Source organism: Notechis scutatus, chromosome 13 (genome assembly GCF_049901735.1).
Source record: "Notechis scutatus isolate UNSWTSFEM ecotype Mainland chromosome 13, rNotScu1.2, whole genome shotgun sequence".
Taxonomy (NCBI): Eukaryota; Metazoa; Chordata; class Lepidosauria; order Squamata; family Elapidae; genus Notechis; species Notechis scutatus.
The window spans coordinates 4,085,814-4,103,856 of NC_142021.1; the positions used below are offsets into that span (position 1 = coordinate 4,085,814).

The following is an 18,043-nucleotide window of genomic DNA, read 5'->3' on the forward strand; positions in this document are numbered from 1 at the left end:
CTTTTTTTCTACTTGCGTTTTGTACATGCTTTCGAACTGCTAGGTTGGCAGAAGCTGGGACAAGGAACGGGAGCTCCCTCAGTCACGCGGCGCTAGGGATTCGAACCGCTGAACTGCCGACCTTTTTCTGATCGACAAGCTTAGCATCTTAGCCACCGAGCCACCGCGTCCCTATTCTGTAATTCCATGTAATTTCATGAAAACTGTCATTTATTCCGAGGTTGAAACTCCTTGGATGAGATCTTGAAGGAGAGATGAATGTCTACAGCTTTTCAGCTCTTCTTGGCTAGCTCAGTCTTGGTTGAATTCTTCTAATAAGTTGACACAGAATGGCTAATAATGAACTATATTTATTGTGACACCGCAAACAGGAATCACTTCCAATCGTAGGTTGTCTTCTGGTGATTACAGCTGCCACCTTCCCACATGATTAACATTTTCAGCAATATTGCCACCGGAATCTGTCATTCCCAATGGATCTTCCAATGCTCTGATGAGTTTGCCATCTCATGAGAATTATAGTTTTATTTTTCTTGAAAAATACGCAAGGTTGCACAAGGCAGAGCGATGGAGCCCCCAGATCAAAAATGACAACAGCTGTTGACACGGTAGCTTTGCTCAGAGGTAAACTTAGCATTAAAAACAGAACCCTCAATGAATCTTGAGTCAGTTTCAACATTTTGAACAATATTCAGTTGGCTGTGGAGGAAACTGGGGAAGGGCAAAGTCCGGCTGGGCAGAGCAGGGGAGAGGTAGAACAAGGGAGAGGGAGTTTAGAGGAAGACCCAGGCCCATCCCCTCATCATCCTAGGCTACACAGGGAGGAACGGAGAAGAGAGCAACGTGAGTTGGGTGGCTTACGGGGGAGGAAAGGGCCCTGATTCCCTTCATTAGCTGCAGCTGGGAACACAATGCATATAAAAAAAGGAAGTTGTGGGCAGCAGGCTGTTGGGAGAGCAAATGTGACTTTATCCTGTGTTGTCGTTGCTTATCTGTGTTCCTGACATCTTCCCAACTGTGTGAGTTTTGCCATGCTTCCAAGTCTGAAATTCTTGCTCCTGCCCTGCCAAACTAAATACTTCAGTTTGGCTTGTTTGGACTTTAAGTTGCAGTTTGTGTTGCTCATGTTTTGGACTGAATTTTCTGCAGCCAAAGGCTGTTCCTGGGAGAGTTTTCCTCCAGCCCGAAGGTAACCTGGACATTGGGGGCAAAGTTGGAGATAATAAAGGGACTCCTATTGATTATCTGACTGTGTTGCCTTTGTGCCATGCGAGCTTTCGGATCGGAAGACTGGGTCGCTGACCAACCCATATTGGATCCTGCAACATTATCCGGGGACACCTATATTTACCTTCATTCATCAAAGAGACTCATTGACAGCAGAATAAGTCTGGGAAGTATTTTTTTTTCACTCTTCCGTAAAACACCTATATATAGGCACTTCAAAGCAACTCGATTCTCTTTTCCTTTCTTCCCCTTTTATAGTTCTTCTTTTTTTGTGAAGTTTCTTACTCTTCCGTCCTCTCTGCTCATCTACTTCCCACGCGGTGGTTGAACTAAATAAAACTCTCTGAGTACCAGCTGACTTTGCAAAACAAGGAGAATGAAGTTAGAGAATCGCGGAAACCTTGAAGGTTGCTTACCGGCTTCCGTAGCTCTCCGATGGAGAATTGCTGCTGCTGTCCGAACTAGAATGGTAATGACGGCGCCTGGATTTTTGTGGATGACTACGAGAGCTTTTGAGAGGAGAAAGCAAGGGAATAAAATTTGTTTTATTCGCAGGAACAAAGAAATTTCGGCTCATGACTCTCTTAACATTAAAGGCATCCAATCTTGTTAAGGAATTGCTAAAAGTTAAACTTGCAAACCGTTAAATTCATAGTTCTCTATATAGACCAAACAGAGTCTCCTAGAAAGTTTTCAATGTTTTAGAACACAGAATAAGGGAACTTGGAGGTCTTCTAGTCCAACCCTTTTCTTGCTCAAGCTTTTCTTGAAAACCTCCAGTCCAGGGATGGAGCACCCACGACTTCTGGAGGTAAACTGTCCCGCTGATTGATTGTAAATGGGTAACTTAATTGTAATTCTGTAAATATTGTGAGTCCATATCACAAAATCCTAAAATTAGAAGAAGCCACTTAAGCAATCAACTCCAACCATCTTGCTCACCGAGAAATCCAATTTAAACCATGTCTTCAGGAACACGGCCTCATTATTTCCCCAAAGCATACAGAAAAATAACCTCAACGTCCAAGCAACGGCAAGTACAGAAATCAATAAAATATGTCCAAATAGCACACCTATGTCAAAACTGCCAGTTACATGGCAAGAATTGCAATCACATCATGATGACATGTGTTGACACCGCAGGGCAGGACAAGAAGCAACGGATGGAAGCTTCCCAAGAAGAGCTCCAACCAAGAACGAAGGAGAAACTTCTTAACAGTGAGAGGGATCAATCACTGATTAATAATAAGCAGGGGGTTGGACTAAGTGACCTCCAAGGTCCCTCCCAACTCTGTTATTTTATTATTCTATTTAATAAGACATTGGACAGTCATTTGACCAGGATGGCATATAGGCTCTCCTGCTTGAGACTACGTGACCTCTTAGATACCTTCCATAGCTATGATTCTATGTTCTTTAGTATAAATATTCCTTATTAATCTATATATATAAAAGCAAAAGACCACCCACGCATCATCCCAAAATCTCCAGGACCGTAAAGCCTACAAACTTAAAATCTGGCACGTATGTTCCTCTTGGCTTCTAGGGGCTCACTAAGAAAGGATTTTTTGAAATGACCATTAGAGCATTAGGATATCCTATATTATTATTATTATTATTATTATTATTATTATTATTATTATTATTATTATTATTATTATTATTAACACGCTCTGATGCTAAGGACTTCTACTCCCCCTCCCCACCTGAAAAGAAATCTGCTCCAAATGCAAAACACAAGCAGAGGAGAGGAGGTTCAGTTTCACAGCACCAAGCAGCTTTAGTACAGAACAGTTGAGCTAAGCCACGCCCAGGCTCCTTGCTGCCTCCTTCTTGCTCACACAGCAAACACTGCTTCAGTTTCCAAACAGCCCTCAGCTCTCACACGCTGACAGGACGCTAGCCAGATGAATACTGATGGATGCTGGTAGGCAGAGGCAGAATTTTTCTTCCCTTATTTTCCTCCCTAAAAACTAAGCCTGACCACATAGTTTTGTAGCGAAGCACGGGTATCGAGCTAGTATATGATAATATCCTTTATTCAATGCAGCATCATTTGATACAGCAGAAAAATGTTGCCCCTGGGGAAACTTACAGAGAAAAGCTTAACTCTTTTTCTTTGAATGGATAAAAAGTGGGGCGTATTTTATAATGCTCCACTGGCAGCTCGCAAAGGGCAGTAGTTGGGCTTGCCATGCGGCCCAATTCTCACCACATCTCCACAGGGTTCTTGACAAGGAACCAACATGGCGAACTTAAGCAGGGGAGGGAGAGAGCAAACAACAAACACCCACAAATCTCTTCCTTTTAACAGCCAAGAGGTCATTCTTGCCTTTGTTCAGCAGCTATGCCGAAAGAGAGGCATCGTTATACCATCCTTTCACAACTTGTGCTGAGCTTGGGCAGCGGGTTGGACTAGATGGCCTCCAAGGTCCCTTCCAACTCTGTTAATCTGTTATTCTAAACAAGCCCCCCACTCTTCCCACCGTGGGTGTCAGTTTAGCCTACCCGACGGATGCCCGCCAAGCCAGAACTTACTGCTTCTTGTGTTTTCTTCCCTCCTTCCTTTTCCTCTTGGGGCTGGAGGAACTAAATAAGAAACAGATTGATTACTTGGTTGCCTCGTCCGTCTCTCAGAGGCCGCTAGAGCGAGCAGATCGGTCCAAATGTCATTCCGTTTGTTCCTGAGGCTTTTAAAGGAGAGATTGGGTAACCATTGGTCTGAAATAGTATAGGGCTTCCTGCCTAAGCAGGGGGTTGGGCTAGAAGACCTCCAAGGTCCCTTTTGGCTCTTCTATTCTATTCTATTCTATTCTATTCTATTCTATTCTATTCTATTCTATTCTATTCTATTCTATTCTACTCCACTCTATTCTACTCTATTATTTCTTATTCTATTCTATTATTTCTTATTCTATTCTATTTCATTCCATTCCATTCCATTTCATTCCATTCTATTCTCCTTCCTTCTTTCCTCCTCTTTCTCCTTCTCTTCTCTTCTCTTCTCTTCTCTTCTCTTCTCTTCTCTTCTCTTCTCTTCTTTCTCTCCTCTCCTCTCCATTCCATTCCATTCCATTCCATTCCATTCCATTCCATTCCATTCCATTCCATTCCATTCTATTCTATTCTATTCTATTCTATTCTATTCTATTCTATTCTATTCTATTCCATTCCATTCTATTCTCCTTTCTTCTTTCCTCCTTCTCCTTCTCCTCCTCTTTCTCCTCCTCTTCTCTTCTCTTCTCTTCTCTTCTCTTCTCTTCTCTTCTCTTCTCTTCTCTTCTCTCCTCTCCTCTCCTCTCCTCTACGTTCTATTCTATTCTATTCTATTCTATTCTATTCTATTCTATTCTATTCTATTCTAATTTCTGTATTTCTCTTCTCTTCTCTTCTCTTCTCTTCTATTTCTACTCGACTCTCCTCTGCTCTGCTCTGCTCTGCTCTATTGTCAAGAAATCTGGAACTCAGGCAGTTTGAATGAATCCAGGTATATTACATGCTCATACTCTCTATAGGTAGTCCTTGACATGGCTGGAATTGAGCCCAAAATGTCCATAGCTAAGAGAGGCAGTGGGTAAACAAATTTTGCCCCATTTTAAGGATCTTTCTTGCCACAGGGATTAAGTAAATCATTGTGGTTGTTAAGTTAGTAACATGGTTTGTTAAGTGAATCTCCTCCTGCTGCCTTTTTTCTTCCTCTTCCTCCCTTGCCTCCTCTTCCTCCTCCCAACCCCCCACTGCTTTCTAGCACTAATAATGTTCCCTAGTTGGGTAATGAAATGTCTGCTCAGAGAGCACCAAGCTCAGAGAGCACCAAGGACCCCACAGTCCTCCTCCTCCTCCTCCTCCTCCTCCTCCCTGCAAACCCTCCTCCCTTCTAGCACTGATGATGTTACCTAGGTCGGTAATGAAACATCTGCAAGAAAACTACCAAGCTCAGGGGGCACCAAGGACTCCTCATTTCAACCCTGAGCTACACATATTCTCTTTTAAAATAAGGATATTTCAGCATCAAGGAATGTCACATGGAAAGTTTTCATAGCTCTAGGGCTCATCCTGGCAAAGAATTGCTCTCACTGAGCACTGGAAAAAGTAGTTTAATCTACGATGCTAGGTTTACATTGCTGAGGCAGGGATCAAAGCCAGCTCCATCCTTACCTGTGTCTTTTCTTCTTTGAAGAAATCCTGCAAAAGACACACATATAAATACATTTAAACTTGCACACTGGAAGATCAAGTGCAGGCCGATTGCAAGAGTCAGTGACTATTTTGATCAAAACAGGTTTTAAATAAGAGTAAGGAAGATGCTATTTCAAACTCTCAGAACTGCGCGTCCGTGGAACATCTGCATGAAATCACCCCGGTAAAAACGTGACTTTCAAAAAAAATAGAAAGCAGAAGCAGATATGCCCCAGGTTCGTCCTCAATGTATGACCACAATTTAAAACCAGATTTTCTGTTGCTAAACAAAGTGTTTGTTATGTGCGTTATGCCTGATTTTATTTTACCTTAAATAAAACCTTTAATAAATAGAATTCTTTATTGGCCAAGTGTGATTGGACACACAAGGAATTAGTCTCCGGTGCATCAGCTCTCCAAGTGATAAATCTCGATCATAATCATAAAATACATTCATCATAAGTCAACCAACTTCTGCCTCTGGAACACCGGATCTGCCCTTCATTGCTGGGTTTGCAATACCCCCAAATTACGTTGAAGGAAAGTCCAAATGGATCTATTCCAGGAAAAATTAACGCCCAGTAAAAAAGTGTACCTGTTTCTTTTCCTTTTCTTTGAGTTCTTCTTTTTCTTCTTCTTCTTCGGAGGAGAAACACTGTAGGATGGAGATCTAAGAAGAAGTTAAGAGAAGTTCTGTTTATTTGGATTAAGCGTGCCAGAGGGATTTGCAATTTTGAAGTTGATGAAAAGAATCGTGTGCTTTTGGTTCTTTTTTTTTTTCCTATTAGAGTTTATTGTATGTTAAAATACACATGCAAACAAAAATTAAGAAAGAAAAAAAGGAAGGAAGGAAGAGAGGAAGGAAGGAAAAAGAGAAATGGGAAGAAAGGAAAGAAGGAACAAGATGGGAAAGGAAAGAGAAGGAAGGAAGGAAGCAGGAAGGAAAGAAGAAGATGAGAACAGGAAAGGGAAAGAGAAAGAGAAGGAAGAAAGGAAACAGGTAGTAAAGAAGGAAGAAGATGAGAAAGGGAAAAGGAAAGACAATGAAGGAAGGAAACAGGAAGGAAAAAAGGAAAGAAGGAAGAAATTGGGAAAGGGAAAGGGAAAAAGAGAAGGAAGGAAGGAAACAGGAAGGAAAGAAGGAAGAAGATGAGAAAGGGAAAAGGAAAGAGAATGAAGGAAGGAAACAGGAAGAAAAGAAGGAAGAAATTGGGAAAGGGAAAAAGAGAAGGAAGGAAGGAAACAGGAAGGAAAGAAGGAAGAAGATGGGAAAGGAAAAGGAGAAGGGAGGGAGGAAACAGGAAGAAAAGAAGGTAGTAAAGAAGGAAGAAAATGAGAAAGGGAAAAGGAAAGAGAATGAAGGAAGGAAACAGGAAGAAAAGAAGGAAGGAAAGAAGGAAGAAATTGGGAAAGGGCAAAAGAGAAGGAAGGAAACAGGAAGGAAAGGGAAGGAAAGAAGGAAGAAGATGGGAAAGGAAAAGGGAAATAGTGGAGAAGGAAGGAAATTTCTTTTTCATATCTTAGTTTTTCTTTTTAATGTCTTGTTTGTTGTGTTTTTTCTTCTTTTGTCCCTTTTTAAAAAACACGTTGGTATTTTGTATTTTAACCTTTTATGAATCAGCTAAAATTTGAGAAGAAGGGGATTATGACCCAGTCCCAACCCCTGCACTTTTGAAGAAGAGACTGGACAGACCCTTGTCTGAAATGGTCTAGAGTCACCTGCTTAAGGAGGGGGTTGACTAGAAGACCTCCAAGGTCCCTTCCAGCTCCATTCCGATTGTTTGATTGGAAGGTCTTCAAGGGAAAACAAAGGGACTTTAACTATTTAGGACTATTGACCAACAGTCCTTCCGCTTACCTCCTCCTTTTCTTTCTTGTTGATTTTTTCTTCTTTTTCTTTCCCTTGGAGGGAGGTGGGGGAGATTCAGCATCCCAAGACGGACTGTGGAGAACAATAAAAACAACAATAAAAACAACAACAACAACAACAACATTGTTTCTAGGTGTTATCTACAGACCCATTTGCCATCACTTGGACAATTCTCCACATCTGATTGTCTCTGCCTGGTAGCTTTATATAGTGGCAGATCCATAACATAAGCAAACCTTTAATTGCCACGTTCTGGATAATTTAGTCCTGCCTGAAATTAAGTGTCTTTTGGAAGGATTAATTGCAGATATAATGAGGAAGTTACTGTATGTTAGCTCATTTAGCACTCAAATACACATTTATTGAGGTTAACAACTCCATAATAGATTTCTACATTTGGCTTACTTTCAGTGAGTTTTGAGAATAAGTTAGTCAGAGTTCGACTTTTGGAGGTGCTAGGTAGGATGGCCAGTTAAGATTTTTTTAAAAAATAAATGAATAAATAAATTAATCTTAAAAATATATATTTAAGAGCTGTTGATGATTAAAATAATGACATTCAATGACATATTGGCTTGGGGGGCAAAAAAAGAAAGGACAAGCTTGAGCAGATCTGTGGGACTGGAATTAAGTGGGATGATTAGATCTTCAGATTAACAGAGTTGGAAGGGACCTTGTAGGTCATCTAGTCCATCCTCCCACCCAAACAGGAGACCCTGCACCATTTCTGACAAACGGCAGTCCAGTCTCTTCTTGAAAGTCTCAAGTGATGATGCTCCCACAATTTCCAAAGGCAACTTCTGTTCCAGGGGTTGATTGTTCTCACTGTCAGATAATTTATCCTTATTTCCAGATTGAATCTCTCCTTGTTCAGTTTCCATCCATTATTCCTTGTCTGGCCTTCAGGTGCTTTGGGAAATAGCTTGACAACCCCCCTCCTCTCTGTGGCAGCCCCTCAAATATTGGAACATTGTTATCATGTCCTTCTCTTCACTTAGCCATGCCCAGTTCCTGCAACCTTCGTATGTTTTACCTCCAGTCCCCTCATCATCCTGGTTGCTCTTCTCTGCACTTTTTCTAGAGTCTCAACATCTTTTTTTATAGTGTGATGACCAAAACTGGATGCAGTACTCTAGGTGTGGTTTTACTAAGGCTTTATAGAGTGGTATTAATACCACCCTTGATCTCGATTGTATCCCTCTGTTAATGCAACTTAGGAATGCATTGGCTTTTTTGGCTGCCGCCACACACTGCTGGCTCATGTCAGCAAAGATCATTCAGGTAAATGCACCTGTCCCCCATGGCAAGCCTCCCAGGAGACATTTTGTGAGTGTCCCCCCAATACCTAACATGATTATCAACTAAGCTGGCATGGTATAAAGCCAGACGGAAAGCTGCAGGTGCTATCGGATGCATCAAGATAAAAAAAATCATTTTTCTTTTTTTTTTTCAGAGGACAATTTTGGGCATTTGATGTCCTTGGAAGATGGTCGGACTTTGATTCTTTCTGATGGCACTTGAAGACCATTTGAAAAGGAGAGACACACACACACACGCACACAGAGAGAGAGAGAGAGAGAGGGAGAGGGAGATGAGAGAAAGAAAGAGATGAGAGGGAGAGAAAGAGAAAGAGAGATGAGAGAGAGGGAGAGAGAGATGAGAGAGAGAAAGAGATGAGAGAGAGAGAGACAGAGAGAGAGAGAGAGAGAGGCCTAAAGTCAGAGATTTAAAGCCAGGTAGCTTCCTCTCTGTTCTCTTTTTTCGCTTTTCCCCTTCCAGCAGATAACGATAAATGGAAAAAAAATATCCTTAATTCCAGGATTGGGTTCAAGCAAATTGGACCCTTGATTTCTCCGACTTGAAAACGAAGGAGGCAAAAAGATTGTCGGAGGGAAAGCAGAAGGAAAGAAAAGAGAGGATGAAAAGAAAGAGGCGATGAACTTGCCAAGTGCTTTTTTTTTTTTTTTTAAATCATATTTCCATTTAAGAAATGGCTTGGCCTCCAGGAGATTAAAAAAAAACGAGATGTTTTACAGATGGCATCTTCCGCCAGAAAGGCTTTCCAAAATGTTCAAAAGTCTATCTCCAAGTTGTTGGAAGATGTATCAGACACATTTTTTTCCACATGCGGTGGATTTGCAATGCTGCAAATATATATATATATATAGAGAGAGAGAGAGAGAGACTGATCCAGACATGGGTGGAACAAATGGTGGGAGAGTGTAGTCCATTTAAGCTGGAATTTTTTTCTCCTAGGAATAATGCCAGAAGGATACAGGAAGGATTTAATTTATCTAATAGTACATGTGTTGATGGCGGCTAGAATAATATAGGCGCAATTCTGGAAGAAGGAAAACGTATCGCCAGAAACAGAGATAATAAGGAAAATTATGGCCTGTGCAGAATTGGAAAGGTTAACTCTAGAATTAAAAAAAACAAGGGGGAATCTGAGTACTATGAAATGTGGAATAAATTCTATCAGTGGTTGCATAGAAGAAGGTAAGGTCAGAATACGAGTAATTATGATGATTAAAATAATTAATAAACAATGTGTCAAACAAGAAGATACTCATTGTTTTCTACCGATAGCAGATCTACCCATCATGGAGCGAGGGTCAAGAAAGCCAAAGTGTCCATCGTGGCCCTGCAATCAAAGCTCCACCAGAGTCACGGTGGCCATCTTGACTTTTTTACCTTCCCTGGACGTTGCCCGCCTCGTATTCTGCACCTTCTGTTCGCCAAAGGTGGGATTCAGCCGGTTTGGACCGGTTCTGGAGAACCGTAGTGAGAACGGGCAAATACCACCTCCGACTGGCCCTGCCTCCCTCTATTCTCTGCCTCCCATTGAGTCCCAGCTGATTGACTGGGTCTTCTTTGGTTGCCCTGCAAAGGAGAGCGGAGCTGGAAAGCAGGTTAGTGGGGTGGGGAGGGAATGGAAATTTTACAATGTCCTTCCCCTGCCACGCCCACCAAGCCACGCCCACCACACCACACCCACCAAGCCACGCCCCACCCACCAAGCCACGCCCACAGAACTTCTGGGGTCATGGGTTCGCCATTTAAAACCTTCCCAGTCGGCTTCCGGCAAGCAAAGTCAATGGATTCGCTTAAGGACCAGGATTCACTTAACAACTGCAGTGGTTCGCTTAACATCCACGGCAAAAGGGTCATAAAACTGGGCACAACTCACTGAAACCCTTTGCTGAACTGCAGACCTTTGGGTCTCAATTGTGGTTGCGTGGACTACTTAAGACTATACAAACTGGATTTAGGAATTCCAGTTGCAGGAATTGGGTATGTCTAGTCTAATGAAAAGAAAGATTAGGGGGTGACATGATAGCAGTCTTCCAATATTTAGATTAGATTAGATTAGGATTAGATTAGATTCAACTTTATTGTCATTGCCATGGATACAGGCAATGAAATGCAGTTAGCATCCAACCAGAAGTGCAAAACAACAGTAAAATATAAATATATGTATGCAAATATGCAAGGCATCTATGAATATGTCAGTGGAAAACACAACCAAATGTATGTACACGAACACAGAAGGGTAAGTGTGACTGCACATATATGAACATATACAACTGTACAAAATGTTTATGGACACATTGAATATAAATACAAATGCACAGAGAATTATACAAAATACATCATACATAAAAAATACATCATTTGAGGGGCTGCCCCAAAGAAGAGGGGAGTCAAGCTATTCTCCAAAGCAGCAGAAGGAAGGACAAGAAGCAAAGGATGGAAACTCATCAAGGAGAGAAGCAACCTGGAATTAAGGAGAAACTTCCTAACAGTGAGGACCATTAACCAGTGGAACAGCTTGCCACCAGAAGTTTGTGGGTGCTCCATCACTGGAGGGTTTTAAGAAGAGACTGGACAGCCACTTGTCAGGAATGGTATATAGGGTCTCCTGCTTGAGTAGGACTAGAGGACCTCCAAGGTCCCTTCCAGCTCTATTTTGATTGATTGATTGATTGATTGATTGATAGGCATGTCCACTCATTGCAGTGCTCAGCTGAAATGCCATTTAGCAGGGAACTAAAGAGACTTGGTTCTTACCTGCATGATTTGTGTGTCTTGGCTTCCAAGCTGTGCTTCTGCCTACCACAACCATTGATGTTGGTGGTCTCTTGAGCTGGGTGTGGCTCTTCGGAAGGGGTGACTTCTGTGGGAAGAGGCAGGCAGCTGGGGACATCCGTGCTAAAATAGGAAGACAGACAATAACTTTTATTTTTATTTTTTTAAAAAAGATGTTCTTGTTTTACTCTGCCTTCCTTCCCAGGGTGGATCAGACAGGCAACAAAAGCCAGATACGCTCATTCTACTTTATTGTAAAGCTACATTAAGGGAATGTTGCAAACCCGAAGGTACAATTTTCCCACCATCTCAATCCATCAGAATAAAGTTTGGAAGGGACCTTGGAGGTCTTCTAGTCCAACCCCACCCTGCTCAAGCAGGAGACCCTAGACCAGGGGTCTTCAAACTTTGACAGCTTTAAGACTTATGAACTTCAACTCCCAGAATTCCTCCTCCAGTCGTGTGAGCTCAGGAATTCTGGGAGTTGAAGTCCACAGGTCTTAAACTTGCCAAGTTTGAAGACCCTTGATCTATTCTATTCTATTCTATTCTATTCTATTCTATTCTATTCTATTCTATTCTATTCTCTCTTCTACCTTTTTATCTATTCTATCTATCTCTCTTTCTCTCTATCCTACCTCTCTTTCTCTATCTATCTATTTCAGGGGTCTTCAAACTTGACAGCGTTTAAGACTTGTAGATTTCAACTCCCAGAATTCCTCCTCCAGTCATGTTAGCTCAGGAATTCTGGGAGTTGAAGTCCACAGGTCTTAAACTTGCCAAGTTTGAAGACCCTTGCCCTATACCATTCCAGACAAATGACTGTCCAGTGTCTTCTTAAACACCTCCAGGATTTTTAAACATTTTATTGAAAATTGAAAATATTGAAAATGCGGTGATCTTTTGACATATGTCAGTAGTCTTTACACTATTATAATATCAGGATATCATCAAACAATATAACATACACACACACATTTATATACATCTTTACATTATAATTCTTCATATTCATTTCCATCTTAGGCATTTTATTGTAGTACAAACTCTTTTGATTTCTATTTTACCTTTTTTTTTACTTCCTTTCATATCCCTCCGATTATAAATTTTTCCCCATATTTCATAGAATTCTGAAGTATCTCGTTCCTTCAGTTCTAATGTTAAGCTATCTAGCTCAGCACAATATAGAATTTTTTATTATTATTATTTCATCATTGAGGTATAAGGTATTTCTTTTAATTTCCATGTTTGGGCAATCAATAGTCTTATGGCTGTGATAATATGCATAATTAAATACAGATCTGAAGCAGAAAACCTCCAGTTTTTAAGCACCCGCAATTTCTGGTGGCTAATTGTTCTTACTGTTAGGAAACTCCTTCTTAATTCCAGGAGGAATTAAGCAATCCTTAATTGCTTCTCTCCTTGGTTAGTTTCCATCCCTTGTTTCTTGCCTTGCCTTCAGTTGCTTTGGAAAATAAGTTGACCTCCCCCTTTTTTTTGTGGCAGCCCCTCAAATACTGGAAGACTGCTATCATGTCTGCCTTAGCCCTTCTTTTCTCTAGACTAGCCCAACCCAAATCCTGCAACCGCTCTTCATATGTTTCAGTCTCCAGGCCTTTAATCATCTTTAATTGCATCTACTTTACAGCCCCAAAGGGAGAATCCTTCCTAAAACACTAGCTTGGCCCGTTATGCAGCTGTGGGCTAAGCTATCTCTTATTTAACCGGTCCCTAGACAGCCAGCAAGGTCATTCTCACATACCATTACACTGTCTTTCAATCTTTGCAAACTGGGAGAATTGTAAATAGCTCCCATTTCCCTTTCTGATTCTGCTGTGTTGTTTTGGCATTTGTGGCACGCACACAAAACCACAGAGACAGCCATTGCTCCTTGACCTTTGGCGCTAATGATGCAATAATCATAAATTAAAGAATAAATGAATCGCAGTGAATTAAAGAATAACAACCTGACCTTTACACACACACACACACACACACACACACACACACACACACACACAAACACACAGAGTCAGCTACCTGGAATTGCTCTGCCAAAGGGTAGAACCAGGGGAACTACCACAACAGGGTGGAAATTTGCACCGTGGGTGCAAAGTTATGGGTCAGCTGTCAAAACCTTTCCAAATATTCCCTCTGAATTATTAAAACGAAATTGCTAGAACTGTGAGGAAAGGCCTCTTTTCTACGATGCAGAATTACTTTGTTTGTCTTAGATCGCATTTAAAAGGTAAAACAAAACCACATCACGTTTAATATTTCGCCTGGTCCCAAGTCTTGTGTGTGTGTGTGTGTATCTCCACTTATGAGAGAGAGCCCACGAATGGTGTTATACCTGGAGAATTCTGGACGTCCCAAAAGAAGGACTCCGATGCTAATAGCAGAGGTTGGCTTTTTATTTTGGCTGTTTATCAAAACTGAGTTGTCCAGCTTCCTTTCATGGGCAGCCCACACTGAGTGGTTGTAATTGAGGGCCCTGCTCGTGGGTCGTGGAGGGAAAGGAAGCCAAATTAGAACACGGACACTCTCTCAAAATACGGAATGGCACCGAGCGAATAAAATCCGCTAGTTGAGCCTATTCCCCAGGTTTCCACCCAAAGGCTTTCAATCTGCCTCATATCCTTGCATGGAAGAAATGGGCCCCATTCTTTGATGAAAGTTTCCTGTAGAGAGCTTTCTGATAATCCTTTCCTTTAAGATTAGAATAAGGCTAGCTGCAGAGGTTTTTCCAGCGATAGAAAATAGAGTCTGCAAGAGAAAGGGAGGGAGGGAGGAAAGAAGGAAGGAGGGAAGGATATGAAGAAGGGTGGAGGAGGAGGGAGGGAGGAGGTGGAGGATGGTGGAGGAGAGTGAGTGAGAAAGCAAATGAAAAAGGGAGGGAGGGAGAGAGGAAGGGGAGATGAGAGAGGGAGGGAGGGAGGAATTAAGGAAGGGTATGAAGAAGGGTGGAGAAAGGGAGGGAGGGAGGAAAGAAGAAAGGAGGAAGGATATGAAGAAGGGTGGAGGAGAAGAGGGAGGGAGGAGATGGAGGATGGTGGAGGAGAGTGAGTGAGAAAGCAAATGAAAAAGGGAGGGAGGGAGAGAGAGAGGAAGGGAAGGAGATGAGAGAGGGAGGGAGGGAGGAATTAAGGAAGGATATGAAGAAGGGTGGAGAAAGGGAGGGAGGAAAGAAAAGATGAAGGAGGGAGGAGGAGGAGGAGAATGATTGAGGAGTGAGTGAGTGAATGAGTAAAGGAGGGAGGAAGGAGATGGGGGAAGGAGGAAGGAAGGGGGATAACAGTGGGATAGGGAGAGAGGGACGGAAGGAAGGAAGGAAGAAAAGAAAGGAAAGAACAAAGAAAGGAAGGGAGGGAGAGAGAAGGAGGGAATGAATGTATGAGGAAGGGAAGAAGGAAGGAGATGAAGGAGGGCAGAAGGAGGGAGGAAGGGAGGAAGGAAGGAAAGAGAACATCCATCAAAGGACTAACCCAAAAGATTACAAGCATCTACAGTTCAATGAAAATGTATTGCGCTGAAATCAAGGTAGCTTGGAGTGGATTGGAGGTAGTTTATTTCCATTAAAATTGCTCCCAAGGCAAGGATAAAAATTCACAGATGGTAAGAGAGCTGTAGCGCTCTTATTCCAAGACCAGGTATGAATTAGCTCCAGTAGCACAAACTGCATCAAAAGAAATCTAAAAACTACAACATGAACGGTGGTTGGTTTTATTTTAGACATGGGCATGTTGTGCAAATACAATCAGAGTTAGCACTTCAAGGTAGACCAGGCTAGGAAACCAAAATTATGAAAGCTGATACTGCTTTTATTATAGGATTAAGGTAACATAATGTTGCAAGTCTAAACGCAATCCTTTTTATCCTCTCCTTCTTTTCATCTTCATGAGAACAAGGGAGGATCAAAACTGAGGTGTTTTCACAAATTTTCATTTCTACTTTGGACTTCGATTGATCTGGCTATTGTCTCTTCCTCCCATTTCTCAAGGTTATTTTTATTATGTCCATCAAGTGCCATTTCTAAACCACACTTTGAAGCTTAGCACATAGGGTGAACCCAGAAAATTATGAGTTCTTGAATAAATCAGGATTCAACAAGCCACGACTTCGAGCGAGTTGAGAACCTAGCCAATATGTTCCTTTCCTTGCCCCTAAAACTCATAAGGTAATGAGTCAATTTTAGAAAGCTGAAAGCTGAACGACCAAAAGAGACATGGATATTTTTAGGGGATGTCCAAAATGACAGCTCGGTCTACATTTCGAGTTAGAAGATGCACTCACAGCACCTTAACCTAATCTTTAACCAGAGATTCCTGAGTTAATCCAATTTTCTGGATCTTCTTATCCCAGTGAACAGCTCAACCAGTTACACATTCAGCTTACGGGGACAGATTACAAAATGGGGTGTGTGGATCAGGCATAATCTTTATTAAACATTGTACCTTAGGATTCAATTTAGGAAGCAGGACTCCAAGAAACTTCAAGCAGGCATGTCAATTACAAGTGTATGTCAATTACAAGATCCCGAAAACTGTAAGAACATCCAGCTCTCACTTATTTATGGTTTATTAAGGTTAAGTTGCTTTGAATAATATGAATCTCTATCTCTCTGTCTCTGTCTGTCTCTCTTTCTGTCTGTTTCCCTGTCTCTGTCTCTCTTTGTCTGTTTCTCTCTCTGCATCTCTGTCTCTCTCTTTCTCTTTGTCTGTCTGTCTCTCTTTCTCTCTGTGTGTGTCTCTGTTTCTGTCTCTCTCTCTCTTTCTCTCTCTCATTCTGTCTCTCTCTCTCTTTCTCTCTGACTCTGTTTCTCTCTGTCTCTCCATCTCTCTCTCTCTGCCTCTCTATTTCTCTTTGTCGGTCTGCCTGTCTGTTTCTCGTTCTCTCTGTGTATCTCTGTTTCTGTCTCTCTCTCTTTCTCTCTCTCTCTCTCTCTCACTTTGTGTCTCTCTCTCTCTCTGTCTCTCTCTCTCTCTGCCTCTTATTTCTCTTTCTCTGTGTTTCTCTCTGTCACACGCTGTCTCACTCTCTCTCTCTCTTTCTCTGTCTCTCTGTGTCTTTTTCTTGAAGCCGCCTGGCCTAAGCTGGTGTTTATGAGATAAACTTCTTTACAAATCCCTATCTGATTTGTTTGTTGTTTAGGTTTAACAACCCCCGTCATTACATTCCCAGTCTCCTCACAATCTTTCACAGTCTGGGAGAAAAAAGCAAAGGAAATTTCACAAGATAAATAAATGTGAGTCAACAGGCTTTGGGGGTGTAGGTTCCCCCTCCCCCCAAATCACTTTTAACCTTATCTGGAAAATTCAGTTAACAAATGTTTCACTTAGCAACATATATTTTGGGCTCAGTTGTGGTTGTAGCTGGAGAACTATCTATGTTTAAGCCACTCTTTTCTCTTTCCTTTCCTTTCCTTTCCTTTCCTTTCCTTTCCTTTCCTTTCCTTTCCTTATTTCATTTAATTTAATTTCCTCTCTCCTTTTCTTTTTCCTTCCCCCTTCCTTTCCTCTCCTCTCTCCTTTTCTTTTTCTTTCCCTCTTCCTTTCCTTTCCTCTCCTCTCTCCTTTCCTTTTTCCTTCCCCCTTTCCTCTCCTCGCCTCTCCTCTCTCTCATTTCCTTTTTCCTTTCCTTTCTCTTTTCTTCCTTCAGTTTGTTTCATCTATAAGTGTCCTCTACCTCCCTTGACTTTTGGGCAATATGGCAGCTCAACAACCTTTCAGATGTACAGAAGAGTGCACTGCCATTAGTTTTCTTCATGTTTTCTGATCCAAATTATCTAGTTCCATCTGGGCCCACTCAATTATTCCTGCTGTACATCAAATAACCGAGACTGGCCAGGAATTAATGGCCTTGATGATGTTCCCACTGTTTAGCTTTGATTTCAATTTTTTTCCGAATTTGCTTTACAAGTCTTGGTGGATGTACTTTTTTTTAAAAACTTGTTCCTGTAAAGTAAATTGCAACCTTCCAAATCTTTGTACAGGCAGTCCTTGACTTACAATCACGTTGCCAAGTGCCTTTTGATTCCCATGACCATGGGGACGTGCAACGGCTAATGGCAAAATGTAAAAGATGGTCCTAAGTCACTTTTTTCAAGGCTGGCCTAACTTTGAACGGTCATTAAACAAACTGTTATAAGTCAAGGACTATCTGTATTCCCCATTAGTCATTTCATAATTGAGAAGCACAGCCAGATATTTAGACAGGATCTGGCACTTTTCTTCACCTAATTGTTAATATGGTTGGTCGCATAATCAGCCAGATCTTTAGACTGGATTTTGAATGAATGAATGAATAAATGAATAAATGAATGAATGAATTCTTTATTAGCCAAGTGTGATTGGACACACAAGGAATTTGTCTTGGTGCAAATGCTCTCAGTGTACATAAAAAGAAAAGAGACATTTCATCAAGAATCATAAGGTACAACACTTAATAATAGTCATAGGGTACAATAAGCAATCGAAACATACTAGGAAACAGTCAATATAAATCGTAAGGATACAAGCGACAAAGTCACAATCATACAGTCACAAGTGGGAGGGGATGGGTGATAGGAGCAATGAGAAGATTAATAGTAATAGTAGTGCAGACTTTGTAAATGGTTGGACAGTGTTGAGGGAATTATTTGTTTAGCAGAGGGATGGTGTTGTGGGGGGGGAAACCATC

The 18,043-nt window shown here is 41.5% G+C and overlaps 1 protein-coding gene across 1 annotated transcript in view; it reads right to left on the reverse strand.

Moving 5' to 3' along the window:
* Positions 1-18,043, reverse strand: part of SRRM4 (serine/arginine repetitive matrix 4) — a 79,052-nt gene that overhangs the window by 13,258 nt on the left and 47,751 nt on the right. Inside the window, exons 2-7 of the mRNA XM_087942754.1 lie at positions 11,348-11,488; positions 7,265-7,348; positions 6,002-6,076; positions 5,386-5,412; positions 3,766-3,816; positions 1,644-1,736 (exon numbers count right to left, since the gene is read on the reverse strand). Of these exons, the coding sequence (XP_087798880.1) occupies positions 1,644-1,736; positions 3,766-3,816; positions 5,386-5,412; positions 6,002-6,076; positions 7,265-7,348; positions 11,348-11,488 (471 nt within the window). The remainder of the gene's footprint in view (positions 1-1,643; positions 1,737-3,765; positions 3,817-5,385; positions 5,413-6,001; positions 6,077-7,264; positions 7,349-11,347; positions 11,489-18,043) is intronic.